The following is a 22,796-nucleotide window of genomic DNA, read 5'->3' on the forward strand; positions in this document are numbered from 1 at the left end:
CTCCCCGCCCCCAAACAGCTCACAAATTGCCTAGAGGAGAGACCAACACTGCTAGCCAAGCAGGTGTCCAGCAGGGACCACTCCAAAGCTCAGCAGCAGTCCTGTAACCTCTCAGGATTAGCAATTGTCAAAGAGGTTAAAAAACTGAAGCTGCTGTCAAAGGCAGCTGGTGGTATTTCGTGAAAGTCATGGTAAATAAAGGGTTCATCTACATTGTTTTAAAATATTGCTAGAAATAGCATTGTAAATGTCCCCAAAATGACTGAGTGTCTTAAGTTTTTGTTTCAAGCATTGAAACAAGCTCACAAATTTTCTACAGCATTCCAAAAAGTGAATTTATGTTAAATTAGTATTATCTTGAACTCTTTATTTATGGCTTTAAGGATTTCACTTCTGTTGTAGGCAAGGCACCACCACTAAATCCGTACTTTCATTGTACACACCTACTCCTACAACAATTATAAACAATTATACTATTCCCATCAATGGACTAGTAAAGGCAAATCACCAATAACACAAAAGTCACTACCTTTCACTGCAATGACAAATAGCTCATATTTACTTTTATTCTTCTACACATATGATAAACTGTTGCTTCCAACTAAAATAGTTTCCAAATATTTCCAGTTTGTAAAGATTGAGATTTAGTCCCTTATGAGGATTTTCCACTTGTGTTTTAAAACCACAGATAAAGTCTTCTATAGTAAGAAGCTACTATCAAAAATGTCAAAATACAATATTTAACATACCAGAAATATAATATGAAAACACTAAAGAAAATTAGAAGTAACTTCTCTTAAAAATACAGATCAAATGTGAAATAGGAAGAAAATATCTAACAGAGTAGGGGAAGTGGGAGGTGTAGGGGAAAGGAAAGAAGGGAAAAGAAAAAATAGGAGAAAATGAAAAAAAATGGAAAGAAAGTCTTCATAAATAGGGAAGGGTGGAAGGGGTGAAAGGAGGGTAGGGGAAGGGGAAAAAATACGAACCAAGATACATCATGTAAAGGTACAAGATCCCAATGATCGATGTAAATGTACTGTATACCAAAAATGTACCAATAAACTTAATGAAAAAAAAATACAGATCAATACAGAGGTAAAGAGACAAATTCATATTTTCCTATGAAGCACAAACATATATGTATACAGTATGTATATATATATATATATGCATATATAAATGAAAAGAGAAAGCATATTGTAAAGCTCTGACCAATAATACATGAACTTTAAAAATACTAAATTGATGTCAGCCATTAGTAGCTCACATATTATTTTAATTCAACCTATCATACATAAATATTCTATACACACACACACAACTATTCAACTTAAATCATATAACTATGTAACTTAAATCATAAACCAACTGCTTTTATTATCCATACATAAAACTGTCTCATAGAAATCTGGAAAGGAATCAGAGAAAGAAATATTCATCAATATTTTCATAGCCGTGAAAGTATACTTTATATTTAAAAGGTTAAAAAAATACCACTAATACAAATATACTGTAGTCAATATTTTACATTAGAAAATTTTATGTCACAAAGCAAAAGTTTCCACGTACAACCAGCATTGGCAACTTGTAAACATAAACACACACACACACACACACACACACACACACACACCCATACACACAAATATACACATACGTATGTATCAAGTCTGGACTGTCTCATACCAGACTGAGTTTCAAACAAATTTTCAAACCTAAAGCATTTAAAATATAAGACAGCTAAATATTACCTGTAGGTAGTAAAGAGATATTTTGAAAGGACATTTAAACATTGTCAAACTGATGAAAATTTTACAAAGCTGTAGTTGCAAATATGACTTCACCTCCTGAGAATAAACTCCCAAATCTATGTAAAACCACAAAAAGAAAGTGTTTCTAGAAGTTTATCTATGGAGATTCTTCAAAATTTCTAAGAAGAAAATAGGATGTTTTCCAAATTTCTATGAAAGCTACCTACACTCACAGGCAGGTTATAATCCCTTTATTTAAATATTCTCAAGTTAGGGGCCAGGGCTTTAGCTCAGTGATGCCCTGCCTGGCTTGCAAGCTCAAGGTCCTGAGTTTGCTCCCCAGTACAAAAAAAAATCTCAAATTATTATTCTTCTGCAGATAAGCAACTGATTGAAAAAAAACCAACATATTTTTGGTCTAGTTTCATTAGGCTCCAAAAAATACCCAACCAAAATTATTAAATTTCAGGCTAGATTTCTCATAGACTTAGGGTCTAATACTAGTTTCTGTGGTACTCCAACAATTATAAAGTTTGTTCAAAGTGAAAAGAAAATAAGATTGCTTTCTTCCCCTCCATCCTAAGCGTGCTTAAAACCCCCAAAGCATCCTAACTGATGGCAAACATTTATTTATATTCAGTCCTTACTTTTGCTTTAATAAATTAAGTCATTTGTAATTATCTCTCATGAGCAAACAACTATTATGCCAGAGGCTTTAAAAATAATTGCCTTAAGTAGAAATACAGTCCATGAATTATACTTTATATTTTTAATATGCTTAATAACACCATTCCCCATACATCTTTTAGAAATAAAATGCAGCCAGGTAAAATCACTCCAATTACAAATTAGCAGTATCCAAATTAATCAGATTTTTCCTACCCTGGCAGCGAATCTATTAACAAGTACAGAGTGTAATTATAATTACCATTATACTCCAGAAATAAAAATGTTTTCATCTACCAAAAGGAAAAAATTATTAAATATATATTTAAACTATAATTTTATAAGACTCAATATCTGTCTGCTTTAATATTGAGACTGGTAAATGTCAAAAGCCCTCAGTCACATCATATGAAATGCAAATATCATTTACAGAGGACTTGGATTCTGTTATGGACCACTGCATCAAACAAGATAGAGGACAATGTACATGGAAAATCTTCAAAGCATCTTCTGAACATTAACTAAGCTCTGAAAAATACCTGTGAAATTCATATTTTACAGATATAATAAACAAAGGGCAATGATGGTTCTTGGCCAAGGCTATACAAAGAGTCATTCTTGGCCAAATTTTACAACACAGAATTCCCTGGCTCCCAATGTAAGAAGAGAAGATTTTTTAAACTTTCAGAGTTCTTGGAAATAATCTTGTCCAGTACCCTCATTATATGATGAAAAAATTGAAACTCAAAGAAGTTAACTCACCCAGTGTCACAGTGACGGCTGGTACTGAAACTTTTCTCAATCTTCTAGTCTAGGATTCCTACTCTAGAATCCTTTTGTCTGTCTTTTTCAATCAAGCCATTCTACAAAATGTATATTTCTATTTGAAGTGAGACACATTCTTTAAGTGTCACAACATGTTCTAAAGAAACTAGGTCTCTCCTAGAAGATGTACACGGAAAAAAAGAAATGGAAGAGAAGCACCAGAAATGATAAGATATACATAAGGTAACATTTTCAAAATCCTAATTCCAGAAAGTGTTTAAGAATGACTAGGGAGAAAAAGGTAAGTAAAATTTAAACTAGCTGTGGTATAGGAAAAAAGTGAAAAATATAACTAATAGTTTGATTTTTTTATCAAAGCAAATATTCCTAAATAACTTTATGAAAACATTTAATTTATTCTTTTGACAAGAGTTTGTCAACAATACCACCTCATCAAATTAATTGACTAATATTGTGTGCCTAATGTCTCTAGGTTTTCCTGATATGTCCTAATAACAGATATACCTTTCCTCGTAAGTTCTGGTTAATCCTGTGGAAGGTACAGCTAAAGACTAGCCACAATTGTGTGAGCAGGCACTATGTAATCTTTCCAGTCCTGACAATGACTCTTTAGACTAATCTAGAATATTAATGTTATTCATGTTGCCCAGACAAGATTGCAAATCATGCCAAACTGTGTGCTCTATTTATGTTCTACCAATCAGCAAAAGTATTTGGATGGCAACCAAATGGGACTGTCAAATATTTTAAAGCATACAAAAAATTGTGGATGGCAGAGGAAAATTCTCACTCTCTTAAGGTATTCCTCTTACAGGAAGTAGAGCTGTTCACATTTGTGGCTATATACACTTGTGCATGTACGCTTTTATATGCATTTATGGCTAGATATGCATACATATGTACATCTCATTATTTATGTGAACTTAAGTATAAAATATACTTAAAAATTCCTACCTGATACTCATTCATGCAGCCTTGCCACAATTAGAATGGAAAATCCCATATTTCTCAAAGGTACTACATTGGAAAGTTCTACATTGGAAATTTCCTTATACAGAATTCTATGGATCCTTATAGTCACACAGAGTTTCTACAAAGATATGCACTACTATAGCTATGACTGTGACTGGATTGACAGTATTCCCATCAATCTTCATAATGCAAACAAATACTGTGCAAGCACATAACTCATGCACATGCAAACAGAATTCTTGATATCAGCAGCAAAAGTGATTTGACAGGCAGGACACTTCCCATCTTTAATGGTTCCATAGGCCAGGAAGGGTACTAAGTTGGTAAGGATGGAAAAGCAATATGAAGAGCCAATATGCTGAAACATCAGAAAACACTGGGTAAGCAACCAAAAAAGAAGGTGGGGTGCAAGAAAAGGAATGATTGACTGGAAAGGGAATAGAAAGCCAGAATGGTAGTAATTCCTGATACAATGTAACACTTTTTAAATTTTTGTATAGTCAAGTAGAAGTTATGGAGCCATGACAATGGTTAAGGGTGAGAAAAAATGCATAAGAATAGATGAGCAGACAATTTAGTTTAGGGGATCCAAAGATCCATATATTCTGACTACCCTTATTTTCCCACTAAAGTTAGAGAAAGGAATAGCATTGAGTGGGAAATTCAAAAGCTCTCTTCTTTTCTTCTTCCTTTTGTTTTCTTGTAGTAGCTATTCCTTATGACTTGTTTTCTACTCTTGAATACTTCAAAATAATCCACTCTGTTTAAAAATGCTTTAAATTTCAAATCCAAGGGCATATATTTTGGTTCAATAGAAATGGAAATCAACAATTTTTAAATATATACTATTTTCATACTTGATTTATACTACCACTTTACAATTTTTTTGGAATAGAAAGCAATATAGAGGACAGATGATCATCATCAAATAGGGATAATGTGCCTAAGCTCCAATAAGAGGCCATGCTATTGCAACCTTTCATGCTATAGCCATTGTACATCAGATGTCCTCCTTCCCAATTACTACCTGTCCTTCATAAAAGGAATCCCTCAATCTTTCAATTTTACCAACTCAACAGTATTCTTGACACATTTGGAAACATTCAATAAGAATTTGTTGAGTAAACTGAAAGAGACGTTTATAAGTAGAAGTGTTATTAAATCAGAATTATATATTCAAGCCAATGTCCTGGAAGTATATTTTTTTTTACTTGTTAGATCCATTATTACTAAAAGAAGAGTTTGGGTAAGAGGAATACTCATTAACTTGAAAATTTTAGACTACAAAAATGAATACAACACATATATACTTACACACACACACACAATCTGTTTGAAATAGTCATAGATTCAAAAATTTTTCCAAAATATATACTTACTCAACTAAAATAAATTTCTCTAATGAAGAATCTCTACTCTTACTTCAAATACTGACAATATATATTTTAGGTCATATCTCAGCAACACTGTATCTCCTTAGATTACTTTGGTTCAGTAAAACAACAAGCCATTGTAAACTTTTCTGAAGTGTTGTAAACTAAACCAGAAAACTTATCAAAATAAAAATCCACTTAAAATGTACAATTCAGGTTGAGGATATATCTCAGTGATAGAGCACTTACACAGCAGCATGCAGGAGGCTCTGTGTTCAACTCCAAGCACAGCCAATAAATAAATCAATTAATAAGACATATGGTGGAGCTGAGGGTACAGTAAAATGTGGCTCTACTAAAGAAAACAATACATTCATACAAAAATTTTCAAAAAATTTTGCTACATTGTCTTAATTTTGAGAACTTCAAATATAGAAGCAAGACTGCCAAAGCAACATGAAGATAAACTGACCCCCCACCTTTACACAGTATATATATTGGTAAATCCTGCACTATTTTGGTAGAAGTAAGCAATTTCTAAACCAAAAAAAAAAAAATCAACATCTGCTATGTTCTACATTATTTTGAAACACTTAGACTTTTATAAAATCTGAGTTTCTTACAGATTTTTACAATAGTGCACTTTCATCAATGTTTCAATTTGAATTGATGAAATAATAGTATTACACGAAAAAACATATATTTACACCTAAAGAGTTATATCCACACATGAACTATCAGTATTATAGCTAAAAATATGGTTAGAAGATTACCTGGTTATCCAGTCTCTTCATCTATCTATTTGTAAATCTTTATTACAGGATACTTACAGTGTAACCATAATACATTTTAGATAACCAGCAGCAAACATTTTAATGTAAAGCTGTGATGGTTCATTGAAATTATCCACAGTATTTAAATTTTTCCACGAAAAAGGGCCTTTTACATTCAAATGCTTTAACAATTTTTACCGTTTCCCAGGCCTAAATAATTAAAACTTTAACTTTCCTGTACACATATTACAGACATTATTAGTGTCTAAAAATAAAAGTTTTGATTGTATAATGAATGAGGAAGTCTTACACTTCCAAAATCACTCAATCTCAAACTTGAACCAGTGACCAATTACTATAATATGAAGCCCAACAGTTATTTTAAGGCTGTAGTTTACAGTCATAAGATTTGCTTATTATGGTGGTACCCAACAGACATAGCAAAATGAGAAATGTCTCTATTTTTGTGACTATTTCCAGATCCTTCTTTTTTTCTAATTTAGAATTCTTCCTTTTGGTGATTTCGAGTTCTCTAAAATAAGAAAGGATACAGAAAAGGTTGTACTGAGAGATGCCAAATATATGACGGTAAGTTTAAATTGTAGAAACTAGCTGAAAAGTGTATAATTTAAATTTGCTATGCCTCCAAACATCAATTTAATTAAAATCCTATGATACAACACATTACAAGCACATGCTATAAAATGTGTTCCTGTGCTGTGATCTAACCACAGCAGTTTTGGTACCATGCCTAACTTTATTATTTGTATACACTGGTTACTCAGTGAGGGACAGAGGTAAGCCATTTATTTTCTTTCATCTCCTGCTCTATTGTCAAGTATAGCAAATGCAATTTTGAATAAAAACAGAATGTCTTCTAGGTTGACCTTAGCTTTAAGCTAAAAACCACTTACATTTGGTTTCCTGAATGCCTTTCCAAGTCTATGAACTTTAAATGATATGTTCAAAACTGCTTCATGTCTTCAAAATCAAATACTGTATATGTTTTATGTAATCAGTTATTCCTGATGGATTTCTGAAGCTACATAATGCTTGAGTGAAATATATTTTCCTGTCAGCTGGTATATATTTATTCATTCATTCCTTATTTGACTTCATCTAAGTCAGAGACATTGTTGGGCATTTTTATGAGTCTCCCACAAATTTTGTTTAAATTCTTATGACACTGTTCAAACATTAAACAGAATATTTTTATATTTGGGGGATTTCCAGAAATTCCAGTTTTTGAGATTCAGATTTGTAAAAAGTACAGAGCAACAAAATCTCTATTCCAAAACTAGTGAAACAACAGCAAAACTGAGTTTAAAATGATACTCTAAACAGAGAAAAGGCATTAGCATATGTATTAATTAGGACCGTGCTTTCTCACTTGCCGACTAAAATTCATTTGTTTCAACTCTGGCCTATTTAGTATATTAGCCATTACAGACTCCTTGGACATTACAAGTACCAAAATCAATCAATTCACTATGCCTACCACAAATCCCTAGATAGTAGGTACCTGCTAAATTAGTTTAAATATCAATTTACTGAAAACTTAGGACTTTGGTAGATGTTCCAAATATACAAAAGCATATATACCCTGGCTGCAAGACACTGACAGTCTAATCAGGCAGACTGGATATTCACAGATGACAAACAAACAAGAACAAAAATATTCAAAGTGAGGCCACCCATATGTTTGGTTGTTCCATTCTGGTTTTTTTGTTTGTTTATTTTTGTTTTTTTGGTACGGGGAATCGAACTCGGGCTCTTGCACTTGTGAGGCAGGCAATGAAACCACGGAGCTAAATCTCCAGCCACTGAGAACAAATATATCTGATACACTAAAGCCCTAACTATACAGAACCATGGACAGCCTAATTTCCTAGTTTTAGAAATTATTTTAAAATTTAAAAAACCTAGAAGAGGTTAGTTATTAAAGTATCAAAACATTTTTCACCTTTGGATGGAAATCTTTCTGTTCTTTATCATCTTCAACTTTAAAATGAACATAAGCCTTTCTAAAATACAAGTTTCCAAAATACACAGTAGCTACTGTGATATGATTTAAATATATACAAAAATGTGTGCAAACAATATCATTCCCCACCTTTACTTGATATATTTTGACATGAAATACAGATGTTGCTGAAAGAAGAGAGGTTCTTGTCTTGAATCTACGAGAATCAAGACAGAAAGGTGAAACTTTTCTACCTCTAAGCAGATACTCTCAAACATTAGTGTGCTAAAAATCACCTGGGATGAATGAAAGAAGTCTAGAGGTAGGGACTTGTACTCTGCATTTGAAACAAGTACTTCCGCTGATTTATCACTCCACGTCTTCTAAACTTGGGCAAACATTACTTTATGGTCTAGCTTGTTAAAATCTGCTCCAGATACCCCAGCTACACTAACATTCTGTTTTCTTTCTCAGTTCCTGGCCTTTCTTAGCACATGAGCATTGGCTATTCACCACCACGTGTCAAACTGAACTGTCCACAGTCATTAACTTGCACTCCCACCCTTAAAAACTTGCACTCCCACCCTCTCCATCTGGAGAGGTCTGGGAGAGTCTGAAAGCAACAGTGTCTAGCTGACAGATAAACAGACCGGCACAGAGGCAAATAAACAGATACAGAGAAAAAAATTTGTGAAGTACAGGAATTAAAAAACAGATTCACTACAAATTATACTGATTGTGCAATACAGATTTAAAAGTTTAAAACTTTGAAACCTTTTCCATGAGGAAAAATGCAAAAGAGGACAAAGCGAGGCACATGTGGTCCATGTACATCTCTGTCACCAATTAGCTTTATGCCTCCTGATGCACCTTTCCTTGTAATAACTTAGAGAAAATGTAACTTTCCTTATTCCGATCACAGCAATGTTATCAAAAACAAAGGTACTTATGTTTGAAAGCGCATTTGTGAAAGCACATTGGAAAATATAAAGCTCAATACAATTGTGTTTGGTATTTTTAATAAATTTCTTAATAAATACAATATCCCAGATATCACTGAAACTTTAATAACTGAATGTATTCTATGATCTCAGGGTCTCTCATGAAAATAAATTTTCATTGGAAAAAAGGTAGAGAAAAATGCAGACCCTTGGACGTACCCTGAAGTTGATTTTTTGAATATATCCTTGAAATCGGCTTGTTTTAAAGACAATTGCCTCCGTCTCCTAAAAGTGGAGTGCAAAAAAAAAAAAAATCTGGTTAATTGTGACTTTATTGTATTTAGTTCAAAATTTTCAAAGCATGCTCTAAAAGTATTTTAGCTGTAAATTAGTATATCATATTTATATATCCTGAATAGTTAAGGCCACACGGAACAATTGAAAACTATGTAAATTAAATTTGTTTTGTAAATTAACTTTAAAAAACCTTAATAAGTCACCAGATTCTGCTTTTTTTAAGGAGCTTTCCCGTTTCAGAAACTCTGAAATAAAAAATTAGCATTAAGCACAACATTTATTTGCAGCTGATCTATAAGACTAAACTAATTAAATATGAACACAAGGAAACATTTTTCCAGAAAATATATGTTTGGCCCTTGGGATGATTTGTCATTTTGTAGCATTTTTAGCTTAAAGGTCAATTCTTTGCTGATATACTACTTTGCCATAAAACCCTGAAAGCAAATGACACACATTACAAGCTTCCAGAGAACAGATGGCTAATGTTCTTCTAGGTTCATTTACTACCAATTTTCTTATTTTCATACTGCTTGTAATTAATAAAAACATATAAATAAATGTAGTGTCTCCTAACCAGAAGGTTTAGTTTTTGCAAAGTTCTGTCATATATCTAGCTCCTTTAGTTAAACACACAAAAAGCAATATTAAACATACTTCTCTTACTGCCTCAGGAATGCAGTTTTAAAAATAGAGGCTACTACAGAAACACTGCAGTGTATGCTATCGACAATCAACGGTCTTTAAAAAATGACAGTAAGCCAGCAGATGTTTGAGGAGTTCTAACACAATATATAATTTATTTATATTTACTTCATTTATGCTGTTATTAGTTTAAGGAAAAGAAACTTTAGCCTTACTGAATTTTTTTTCAAAAAGGAACTGTCTCAATTTTTTCTGGGTCATTTCACAAGCACTATTACATTATTAAAGTCATAACTAAATCAAAGTCATAATCTAATAGTATCTTTAGAAAGACGCTGACAAAGACCTTATCCAAAATGTTCTTAAATTTAATGGCTTCCTATGAAAATCAGCAGGTAGCAAATATTTTCTTTCTTAAGGTTTTAAATTCAAACAGAATCTCCTTAATGCCAATACTGTTTAAAAGTATACTTTTAAAATGCTAGACATATAAATATTATTGTTGAAGATAACAAGTAGCAATCGGTTAAATTCACATTTGTCATGTTTTAGCACAAACCACAGCAAACAAATAACAATTATATGATTTCTTTGCTTATAATACATTAAATATCTTTAAATACAGTTTATTTTATATTCCTATTAATATTATTCCTTTTCTTTGTGCGTATAAGAAGAATCTGGTGTGCCACCTTCTGGTAACTGAGTGAAATTATATATTTCTACACAACTCACTATTCTTTATTTTAACTTTTCAAATATATATATATATATCTCTATATATCTTAGCCTGCATTACATCTGAGCTATATAAATAAGTCTATACCACAGTTTGCATTGAATAACATTTCCTTAGAGATTTTGTTAAAAATCAAGCTTTATACATGCTCCCTGTGATTTTTACATGGTTACCAATATGTCTCCTGAATTCTACAATGCATGTAAAATTGATTTTTGTATACCGCTTCACAGTCACACATGAAAACAACAGGCTTGCTATTTTAATGAACAAGTAACAGCAGTAAATAAAGGAAAAGAAAGGTCTCTTACCAGTAAGCCCATTTTTCTCTTAAGGTTTGAACTCTCATCATTTGTCATGTTCTTGTGGATCCCTCTCTCATCAAATTCTCTGGAGTTTTAAAGTTAAGAGCTGTGAAGCACAGCTAGGCTCTGCTACATAGTAGCGCACCCCAGTGTATTCGCCTGGTATAACACGTCAGCTGCAGCTCCCAAAAGCAAAAACAGGCTTTACACATTCAAACCTATGCACTGCACTCCTTCCCTTGACAAGAAATTGTAGTCACTGTGGTTGAACTATTTATATTCACATATAAACTCATGATCAGATATGAAAATGATGAACCACATGAATCCTGAGCTTAGTTCCAGAAAACTGAACTCGAACAAAGTGCTCATCTTTAGAGCAGAGGTACAAAGAGGCAAATAACCAACAAGAGGAGGTCTTAGGGGAAAAAGCAAATTTATGTGAAATCAAACCTAGTTTTTGCAAACATCACTGTTCTGTTATTTGTCATATTATCCTAAATCTTTATTATTTTTAACTTTTTCCTCTCCTTTGCCCATAGAAATCAGTCATTAAGTCCTCTTTTTTTTCTTTATCAATTTTTGGGGAATCTACCCCCTACTGTTGTTGTTGTTAACAAATAAGGTATTTAAAAAAACGGCACATGTATCTGGTCTCCATGCACCTCTCATTTTCAATCTATCAAGCACACTGCATCTAGTGCACACTTTTAAAATAAAACTACACATGATGCAAATTAATTGTTCAATGAATATTTTATTGAAAAAAGCACTTGTTGATTTAGCTATGTTAGGTTCTGTGCTTGGTGTTTCAGAGAAAAAATAAGACACAATGCCTTGCCTTCAGGAAACTCCTAATTGAGTACATATATATGTACTCTGACAATACAAAATACGGTGCAGAAGCTTTAGTAGGCTAGACCCAGGATTCTATAGCAAAAGAAGAACAGCAACTGAGGCTGAAGATTGAGGAATTCATCAGGCAGACTCTAGAAGAAATAGCCTATGAAGAGATACAGATATTTGAGGCAGTGCAACATGTTTGGGGGATTGGAAAGGTCTTCAAAATGACTGCAAGAGTAATGAGGTGATTAGATTTTAAGTTATGCAGGAACCAAATGGCAGAAGACCACACAAAAAAGAGATTTGGATTTTACCCTGTAGACTAATGGGGAAAGGTGATTATATGCAGTTTTTTAACATCTCCAAGGATGGGCTATTGAAGGAGTAAATCTAAGTGTAAGAAAGAAATTTTTTTTAAAGGAGTTAATGTGGCAGAGGATCACAAGTTCAAGCCCAGCCTTGATAATTTAGCAAGACTGTGTCTCAAAATAAAAATATAAATAAATTAAAAGGGCTGAAGATATAGCTCTGGGCTAAGGCCCTGGGTTCAACTTCCAAAAAAATTAAAATAAAAGAGTTAATATTGTTTGCTTGGAAATTAATCTAGGACAAGTAGCTGGATCAGAGAAACAAGACATTGGGAATAAATATTTAGTGTTTTCACCCTATGGAAATATGCTGCACTGCTTTCAGTATCAAATACTTGTAGGTATGCAAGGTTTCACTGGTTTTGGCATTTAGTATTCAGCTTTGTCTTATCCTTTTTGTATATGCACAATGTCCTAAATTTTACAATGATGGATAAACAAGATGTGGGTTTTTTTATACAATGGAGTACTACTCAGCCATAAAGAAGGATAAACTTGACATATATCTAGGAGAATGGATGTACCTTGAGACCATACTCATAAATGAAATAAATTGGACACTCATATGTCAATGGAGTACTACTCAGCCATAAAGAAGGATAAACTTGACATATATCTAGGAGAATGGATGTACCTTGAGACCATACTCATAAATGAAATAATGTGGACACTCATATGTAAATATCACATTGTTTCTCTGGTGTGAGAAACCAAAAGTGTAAATAAGGACCAAAATGTATAATAGATATAGTAAAATATTTTTAAAATGTTTGAATAGGAAGGGGGAGTAGGAAGGGGGAGGGGTGAGGAAAGAAAAAAAGGGAAAAAATGAGAAAAGTAGGAAAAAATGGAAGCAAAGTGTTTGTAAATAAGGAGGGTTGAAGGGAGGGGAGGGCAATAGGAAAAAAAGAAGGTAAAGCAATTTGTTTTAGATTTCTCAGTCTGTAAATGGTAAAGCTGGTATCCAGATGATGTGATTGTGAAGTTTCTGCTTTTTATCATGGTGGAAATTGAACCCAAGACCTCATCCTGAGCTACAGTCTTACCCCTTTCCATTGTCATTACTTTTAAAATTTGGAGACAGAGTTCCACTAAGTTGCCCAGGCTGGCCTCAAACTTATGATCTTACTGCCTTAGGCTCCTGAGTAGCTGAAGTCTATAGGCTTAACCCAACAAGATGCTTTCTACACAGTGTTGCATAAAGTGTTTGTAAACAGGGAGGGGAGGAGGGGCTTAAGGGAGGGCAGGGACAGGGGAAAAAATGAGAACCAAGACCTGGCATGTAAAGGTACAAGATCACAATAATTAATGTAACTGTACTGTATACCTAAAATGTACCAATAAACTCAATTAAAAAAAAGAAGAATCAAGACATATCATGTACATGCACAAATTCTCTATGATGAATGTGATCATTATGTATGACTAAAATGTACCAATAAATTCAATTAATTAAAAAATGAAGCCTTTACTTGGATAGATGATAAAAAATGTTTTCATCATAGTCAACCATTCTATGTTTAAGTGGCTTAGGTGAGTTCTGCCAGTAATTTCAAAATAAGTTAATACTTGAAATATATACTCTGAGTGACTTACAATTGCCCAGAAAAAAGCTGTCTACACATTCTTTTTTTACTGAGTGCAAAAACCAACCAGTTTCTTTTCCATTAACTTGTAAGGAAAAAATACAGGAAAAAATAAGAAAATATGATTCAGAAAATATGATTCAGAAAATGTGCTGCATTTTCCCAAGTAATCTTCAAGAAAGCATTTAAGTAGACACAAAAATGATTTAATCCATTAGTATTCAGAAGAATGCTCTTAAGCTACACATCAAGGTTATCATGGATTTTAAAACAGATAAAATAAGCCAAACCATTCACTTATTTAGTTTTGCACAAATTAGACTAATTATAAGTCTTTCCTTCAGTCCTGGCAGGAATAAGCAGCAACCATTTTATACTGTATTTTATAAGAACAGGTATTTTATCCACATTCAAATAATTTGCTAATCCCAAAGTTATAGAAGGAGAAAAGGGAGGAGAGAGAACTACCACCTGAAGTCCATAAGTGTCTTATACTATTAGTGATTGTGAGGACAGGGTCTATATTAGTCTAGCATAAATAACTCACATTCCATTTAAAATCCATCATCTTTTTCCTTTTCCCTTCTTTCCTTTCCCCTAACCCTTCCCACTTCCTCTACTCCTGTAGACTTTTCTTCCTATTTCACGTTATCAATTATACAATTTGAACCTTATTTAGTTTTAGTTTCTAACACCAGAGAAACGATTCAGCATTTACACATGTGTGTCCTATTTATTTCACTTAAAAGTATGGGCTCAATATGCTATAAATTTATAAGTCATTTAGCTATAAATGACTCTAGTTTCTCGTTCTTTATGGCTGAGTAGTAGGAAACTTAATGGAAAAAAATAAAATCCCATCATCTCATCCACAGCAATATTCTTTATCTTTCCACTGGTATAAAATGGCAGAAAGCAGAATGAGCTAAGTGGTTTATAAAGTTTTCTGTCCTGATTAAATTATCTACGAATGATAAATTCTGAGAACTATTGGTCTAACGAAGGGTTGATCAGAGATATTTATATCAAGAGCAATTTCTCATATTCCTATAGCCTATAATTCATATTTTAGGTGAATTAACAGATTTCAGGAGTATTGCTGTAACCAACACTGCAAAATGGAACTTTAAAAGATTTTTTTTTCTTTTGGAGATAAGCAACTTCTCCATCCCTCCTCCTGCTGAGCGCATAACCAATGCCCTTTCCTCTCCTAAGCCCCAAAGAAGTGGCAGAATGTTATACAGATGCAGGCCCCAAAGGCTAAGCTCAGGTTCCTTTCCATGAGAAAGAGGAATCAATCAAGGATGGCTGGAAGTGAAAAAGCAGGTGTGGAGTTGTGCATTCTCTCTCCGTGTTCCCCCTGTTCCTTACTATAAAGGACCCTTGCCCACCTGTGCATGGGATGGCGCTATGCAGCAAATGGGCCCCTGCATCTCCTCAGAGCTAGCTTGGAATACGTCCATTTTTCCTTTCTACCAAAATAAATGTCCTCCTCTGATTTGGTCAGTGGTGAGCAAATGAACCTGATCATGTAAACCTCAGTGGCTGGTAATATTATCAATCTAATGAAAGAGATGGGATCAGAAGAAAGACAGGAACGCTTTTTTATTTCTACTAAACTGCTGATTGCACTGTCACTGGATTAAGAAAAATGGCAAATGAGGCAAAAGACTGGGGGTTCATATCCCCACCATCCTACATGAATGAATCAGAAGCTTCTTATACAACAACAAAAAAAATGGAACAAAACCCAGATCAACTATATAGCACTACAAATGATGGAGCATTACTGACAAGTAATTGAAACTACTTAATATATGATAATTGTTCAAAGATGGCTATGAATTCTGCCAAATTTCACTAACCTAAATCTTTTTTTTTTCTTTTGGTACGAGGGACTGAATTCGGAACCTTGGGCTTGCAAGGCAGGCAGTGGCACTACTGAGCTAAATCCCCGGCTCATTAACCTGTATCTTAAATCAGTTACTATTCAACAGTTATAATCAGACAGGGGCTAAGATATATATACTAAAACACATGGAATGCAAATTTATATCATGCTCGTTCAAAAATATAAAAGTGAGTTAAATGAAACCTCAAAGATATAAGGGCAGACATATGAGGTTAATAGGGAAGTATAAATATTTTCATTCTTTGCAACTTAATTTTCCCATCCAGATACTCCACAAAATATTTTACTTGTTTAGATGTCAGTTTAAACTCAACCAGCAGAATTTCAAGTAAAAGACTTAATTACAACTCTTAAAGTTTCTCTCATTTTCATTTTTAACTTGATCCTGAAATGTACAGTGCAGGTATTAATATTCCCATTTTCACATTTGCAAAAAAGCAAAGTCCTTAAATGACTCAGATCAAGTGAAAGCTGCTGACAGAACTAGAAAACGGCAATCTAGGTCCCCTGGCACCCAATCAGTGTTCATTAGCCATTTCTGTATGTACTGCTTATTTCACACACCAATCATGGGGAAGTAAGCGGCTGGGAGGAAGGGCTAATAGGGAATACTTCATGGAAGCTATCAGATGGCTTTATGACAAAAGTTTCAGAATGATCAACCTGTACCTATGACAGTGATACCAATTCACAGCGCTCCCTTTCATCTATCAATCAGAATTCTTGGCATAGACCTCAAACCTGCTGTACTCCCTTATGCCTCATTGGTTTCACATATGCTTCCCTTTGGAATCCCCCAGTCTCTGTCAGCCAAGCAAACTTGTGGTCATGAAACTTTCCCACATATCCCTTAGGCGACTTCGGTACTTGGTTTTCTATCTTCCTGAATATTATAGCTTCTTCCTTTTTGGATTACAGCTATTTCTACACCTCTCTAGACTATAAACTCCTGACAGGCAAGATTGGGTCTTCCTTATGTTTTTATAATGAACTCGGTGCCTGTCACACAATAACTCAATTATAGCAGGCAATTTTAGTGAGATCAAGACAGCAGAGGTAGGTCCAATCCCTACTCCATGCTCAAGCATATTCTTTGAATTGTTAGGGCCTACTAAATTATTGTTGCAACCAGTAATGATGAAAGAAAAACGCCCACAAGATCCAGTTTTGACAGTTACCATTTCACTAGATGGAGCAATAAAATAAAAATAAAATAGCGAAATAAACCAAAGAAGCCACTACATATCACCCAAAGCCAATAACACACACACACACACACACACACACACACACACACTGAACTGGTGAACAATCAAGAGTAAAACAGAAAAAGGAAACAAAGATGGCCCAATGTCAACAAAACCATTTTACAAAATGGAGGAAAACTGTACATGTTTGATTAAAATCTATGAGTTTTTTATCCAATTGAAGAATTATAATTTAGGCTTTAAAAAGTGTGTCAAATCCCTAGATTTGTACACAATTGAGTAATAATACCACCTTACCCAGAAATGTCAAGAAGTTATTACTGTACAAAATTTACAAAACTTGCACTTCACAATAATCTGTAGAGAATGCACAGGAACAATATGAGGTAAGGTAGTGAAGAAGAAAGGGAAACCAAACAAAGCTCTTGTTTCCAGTCCCAAATTATCTTCTCACAAAGTGGAACTCCCTCTTTCCAACTCTCTTTCCTGTCCCACTGCTTGCTCTGTACTACTGACAAAAATGTCGAAAATGCCAGTTCATTTGAGCTAACAAGAAGGGTGTCAAAAGGAAAGAGAAGGAATAAATATGAGAAAAGGAAAAAATGGAAATAAAGTCTTCATAAATAGGGAGGGTTGGAGGGGTTGAAGGGAGGGCAGGGGAATGGGAAAAAAATAAGAATCAAGATACAGCGTATAAAGGTACAAATTCCCAATGATGAATGTCATCATATTGTATACCTAAAATGTACCAATAAACTTAATTAATATTTTTTAAAAATTATAAGTACAGCTGCCAGGATGAGGCGGCTAAAAGTTATTCTCACACTGGCGTAAGTTCAACCAAGTCTCTTCAAATAGCCACAAACTGCTACCCTGAGGAAAGAGAGTAGGCAATAGGTGTGAGATAGCCTTTTAGAATGCAGTGCCCTTGTCTTGGGTACTATTTCAAAGAAGTATGCAGCAGCAAAGATGACAGAAATGGAGAAACTCAGCTGTAGAACACAGAAATTGACACGTTCACTGCAATTAATTTTTAATGAGTTCATATTATTGGGTACTATTTGTTGTTCATCAAAGTCGAACAAGATTTGTTTTTTTGCCTTTGATTCTCTCATGCTAATAAAGGTGATATATCATATCTGCAAATCATACTAGAAAGAGACTGAATTTAACAAGTGCTCAAACAGAGGACACATTGAGGTCAAGATCAGGTATGTGTTTAGTTACCAGTATAATTCAAGAAAATGCAAGTATATATAGGGAGAAAATGAACTAAAGTCTAAGAATCCAAACTTACAAATTGTTGTTGCCTAGAAAAAGGGATTGGTGGGACATCATTTTAGCAAGAAATTTGCCTTTGAAATTAGAGACAAGGAACAACAAGAACTGATAGATGCAACATTCAATGTATTCAAGTCCTATGTACCTGTCAGCCCTCTAGGCACCTGCTCTCCCTAATGCCCTGACATTTGAAAATAGTGTCCTACCATCCAGGTGCGGTGGTTCACACCTGAAATCCCAGCACTCGGGAGGCTGAGGCAGGAGGATCACTGTGAATTCGAGACCAGACTGGGCTACATAGTGAGTTCCAGGTGAGTCTGTCTCAAAAATAAAAAAAAAACAAAGAAGAAAAAACAAACAAACAAAAAACAAAGTGTACTAAAGGGCATAAGAACGAGGACTCTACAGCTAGACTTCCTTGGCTCAATTTCCAAATTCAATACTTACATATCATATAACCTTAGTCATGTCATTTGATTTTTCTCTAATTCAGTTTTCTGTGAAAGGGGAACATTAATTATACCTACATTATAAGGCTGTAGTAAAAGCTAAGTTCAACAATTGAGTAAAGCATTTTAACACTGCTTGTCACGTGGCAGATGATCAATAAATGTTGGCTATTATCATCATATCTAGTCAGTCAGTCCTGCACACTCTATCTCCTAAAGTTCTTTTTGAATGTCCCTCAATTCAACTCCCCTAGTTTAAGACCTAATATGGTCATAATGGCAATTGCGCCCTAAATATTCTTGCATGTTCCTTTCTCTCTCAACCATAGCCTCTGTCTGAACTGATTGCTAGATACACTCTTGCTTATTATATACTCAATTCAGGTATCATCTCTGAAATGTTCCCTACCTCCCCCAAGCTTATCCATTTAGAGCTATCCATGTGCACTTATGTCACCCAGAACACTTAACTATAGCACATCTCATAGTACTGTGGCTACTTGATGGTCATTAGGCCATGACCACCTTGAAAGTGGGGAACTGAATTTACTCAGCTTTGGTGTTCCAGCCTAAACACAGATCCTGGTACAAAATAGATACTTATTAAATGCTGCAATAGACAGATGAATGGCCTGTGCCTATAAATGGTTAGGTCATCTTCATTTGGAAAGTTAAGGTAAACAACTATGAACATAGGTTATAAGTGCTGCAAGAATTTAGATGAATGAGCATTTGGAAAGTGCTGGACTAATCAATTTAGTCTTCAAAAAGAAAGGCCTTAATTTGGAACTTAAGAGGCAGATCTTGTGTGAACCCGAGGGCAGCCACAATCTTTGCAAGGGGCATACTGATGGTAACAGAAAAAAAACAAAGCACTTCCAAAACAGAAGAAATCAATCTAACAAGTATTTTTGTGTATGTGTATGTGATAGTGTGTGTGTGTGTGTGTGTGTGTGTGTGTGTGTGTGTGTTCTGGAGCGATAAATGCTGAAAAGTATCATTAGTTCCTAACCTATAAATAGGTCATGTTCTAAAGGTCTACTTACAAATCATTTGGGCATTATGCAACATGTTCATAATAGTGACGTTTCTGGTCCAACTTAAAATATTGTATTTAATCTACTTTAAGTAATCATGATTAGTTTTTCTTGAAGTTTACATTTTTTTCCGTCATCTGTGAATTGCCTTCATTTGTCAATTCAGTGACATCTTTAATTTCCTACTTTTTCTTTAGTCAATTCCTTTAAATTTAACATTTATCTTAAAAGGAAAATTTATAGTACTGCAAATGAAAAACTTGTACAATTTACTATAAAGAAAAGTAAACTGTGAAAACAGAAATGTACGCAAAGCAGTGTCCAATGCCTATAATCCCAGTACTCTGAGAGGCTGAGGCAGGAGGATCACAAATTCAAGTCTAGCCTGGGCTACTTAACAACTTAGTGAAACCTGGTCTCAAAATCAAAAATAAAACTGGCTGGGGATGCAGCTCAGTATAGAGGCCCTGGGTTCAATCCCCAGTACCACAAAAAGAAGAAAAAAAAGGTAAAATGTAATTCCTAAATTTCTTTAACAGGTAGTGTTTCTGCACAACAGACACACCACACTATGGAAAAGCTTTTTTTTTTTTTTTCAAAGAGAGGTAAAATTCATGTGACATAAAATTGATATTTTAGAGTGAACAATTCAGGGTATGTAGTGCATTCAGAATGTTGCAGAACCATCACCTCCCATTGGAAAACATTTCATCGCTCCACAAGAAAACCCATACCCATTAAGCAGTTGCTCATAATTTCCTCCTTTCTAAACTTATTCAAAATTAGGCTCACTCTCATCATGCTTATGTATATAAAATTTTCAAGTAATTGTTATATTAGTGGCATAATTGTTTACTTTATAGTTGGTCCTTCTATAACAGTAGAATATGATTCAGGCTGGGGATATATGACTGATTTCATCAAAAGCACCTTGTAATGCTAACATTTTCTCAGTCTACATTTTTCCTTTTTTTTTCTTTGAGCACTGGGGATTGAGGTCAATGAACAACCATCGCCGCTCTCCCTCCTTTTAAAAAATAACATAAATTTGTCAATTTCAAAAAAAAAACTAAAAACAATAACAAAAAAAAAACAGAGCACAAGTCCGATTCCAGTTCACAATTATGAATACTATAAATACTTTGTATAGTTAAATATTATCACTTCATGAGAATACAACTTTTCTGCATTCCCTAAAAGAATTAAAAGAATCATATCACAGTGACATATGCACACCTATATTTATAGCAGCACAGTTTGTAATAGTTAAAACTTGGAAACAGCCCATTTGCCCATCAGTTGGAGACTGGATAAAGAAGATATGGTTTTTCTATAAAATGGAATATTACTCAGCCATAAAGAATGAGAAATTAGAGTCATTCATAGGAAAATGGATACATTTTGAGGATATACTCCTAAGTGAAATAAATAAGTCACACGTATAAATACCAAATAATTTCTCTGGTGTGAAAAAACATAATAGTACACAAGATCCTAATGAGATAATTAACAATGTGAAATAGGAAGAAAGGGGATAAAGCTGTAGGGAAAGTGAGAAGGGTAGGGGAAGGGGAATAAGGGAAAAGAAAAAAATAGGAGAAAATGAAAAAACTGGAAATAAAGTGCAAATAGGGAGGGGAGGAGGGGGTGAAGGGAGGGCTGGGACAAGGGGAAAAAATGAGAACCAAGACCTGTCATGTAAAGGTACAAGATCCCAATAATGAATGTAACTGTACTGTATACCTAAAATATACCAATAAACTCAATAAAAAGAAAAAAAAAGAATGCAGCAATGCATGCTTGGGCATGACTGATCACTGCACTGTAATTCATTTGGTGTGGATGAGCTGCTATTAACTACTTTAGTCTTGACTTCAGCAACAGTATCTATGAAATGATAAATGTGGAACATAATAATAATAAGCATTAAAACAAGTAGCATTAAATAGTAAGCATTAAAACGGCATGCCCCAAATTGTTCATTATTCGAATTGTCTTTTTCTAGTAGCATGCACACCATACTTCAGAACACTGATTAACAAGAGCTGTTTTTTATGAAAAGCTGCATATGTTCGCTTCACATATTTTATTTAAAAAAAAAGTTTCCATCCAATTTGCAAACTGACAAAGACAAAAGTATGGACGTATCACCAAAAAAAAATCTGAAATGAAGAAAATGTTTCTAATAAATCTCATCTCTCTTGAATTCCTAAAGATTAAGTAGCTTTGGTGGTCATCTCATAGACTCCAAGATGTAAAGACAAGTACTTTGGTGAGGACTGCACTTGTACTTTGCTAGTAAGTTGCACTTTGCAACATCTTCCACTTGGAGATGCATCCTGTGATTTGACAGGATACCTTCAATTCAAAGAGTAATCATCTCTAAATTGTATGTTAATTTCTTCTTATGTTTAACAAAGTATGTAGTTGCCTAGAACATTATAACTACACTCTAGTGCCAAGCATATCATTTTCGTTTTTTATCAACAAGTTTATTGGTACATTTTAGGTCTACAACACAGTTACATTCATCATTGGGATCTTGTTCCATTACATAATATATCTTGGTTTTTACTTTTTCCCCATTCCCCTGCTCTTCCTTCACCCGCTCCACCCTTCTGTATTTACAAAGTCTTTGTTTCCTTTTTTCTTTTTCTCATGTTTTTTTCTTTTCCCTTCTTTCCTTTCCACTACCCCTCCCAATTCCCCTGCTCATTTAGACCTTTGTTTCCTATTTTAATAATCAATTATACATTTCAATGCTTATTTACACTTTTAATTTTTCAAGACAGAAACTATTCAGTATTTATACATGTCTGTCCTATTTATTTTACTTAAGAGTATGGCCTCAATGTGCATCCACTTAGCTATAAATGTCTCTAGTTTCTCATTCTTTTT

At 34.0% G+C, this 22,796-nt stretch overlaps 1 protein-coding gene across 7 annotated transcripts in view; it reads right to left on the reverse strand.

The window, feature by feature from the left end:
- The window catches only part of Klhl13 (kelch like family member 13), a 198,590-nt gene that overhangs the window by 69,573 nt on the left and 106,221 nt on the right, over window positions 1-22,796 (reverse strand). For 3 of the 7 annotated variants that reach the window (XM_010622646.2, XM_010622651.2, XM_010622644.2), the window contains one exon: window positions 9,448-9,513. The exons of 3 other annotated variants lie outside the window; for them this stretch is intronic. In XM_010622646.2, the coding sequence (XP_010620948.1) occupies window positions 9,448-9,513 (66 nt within the window). Of the gene's footprint in view, window positions 1-9,447; window positions 9,514-11,220; window positions 11,384-22,796 lie in introns of those variants that run through there. One more of the 7 variants, XM_010622647.2, reaches the window with a different exon arrangement.

Source organism: Fukomys damarensis, unplaced genomic scaffold (assembly GCF_012274545.1).
Source record: "Fukomys damarensis isolate Sample0158 unplaced genomic scaffold, DMR_v1.0_HiC HiC_scaffold_39, whole genome shotgun sequence".
NCBI classification, from domain to species: domain Eukaryota; kingdom Metazoa; phylum Chordata; class Mammalia; order Rodentia; family Bathyergidae; genus Fukomys; species Fukomys damarensis.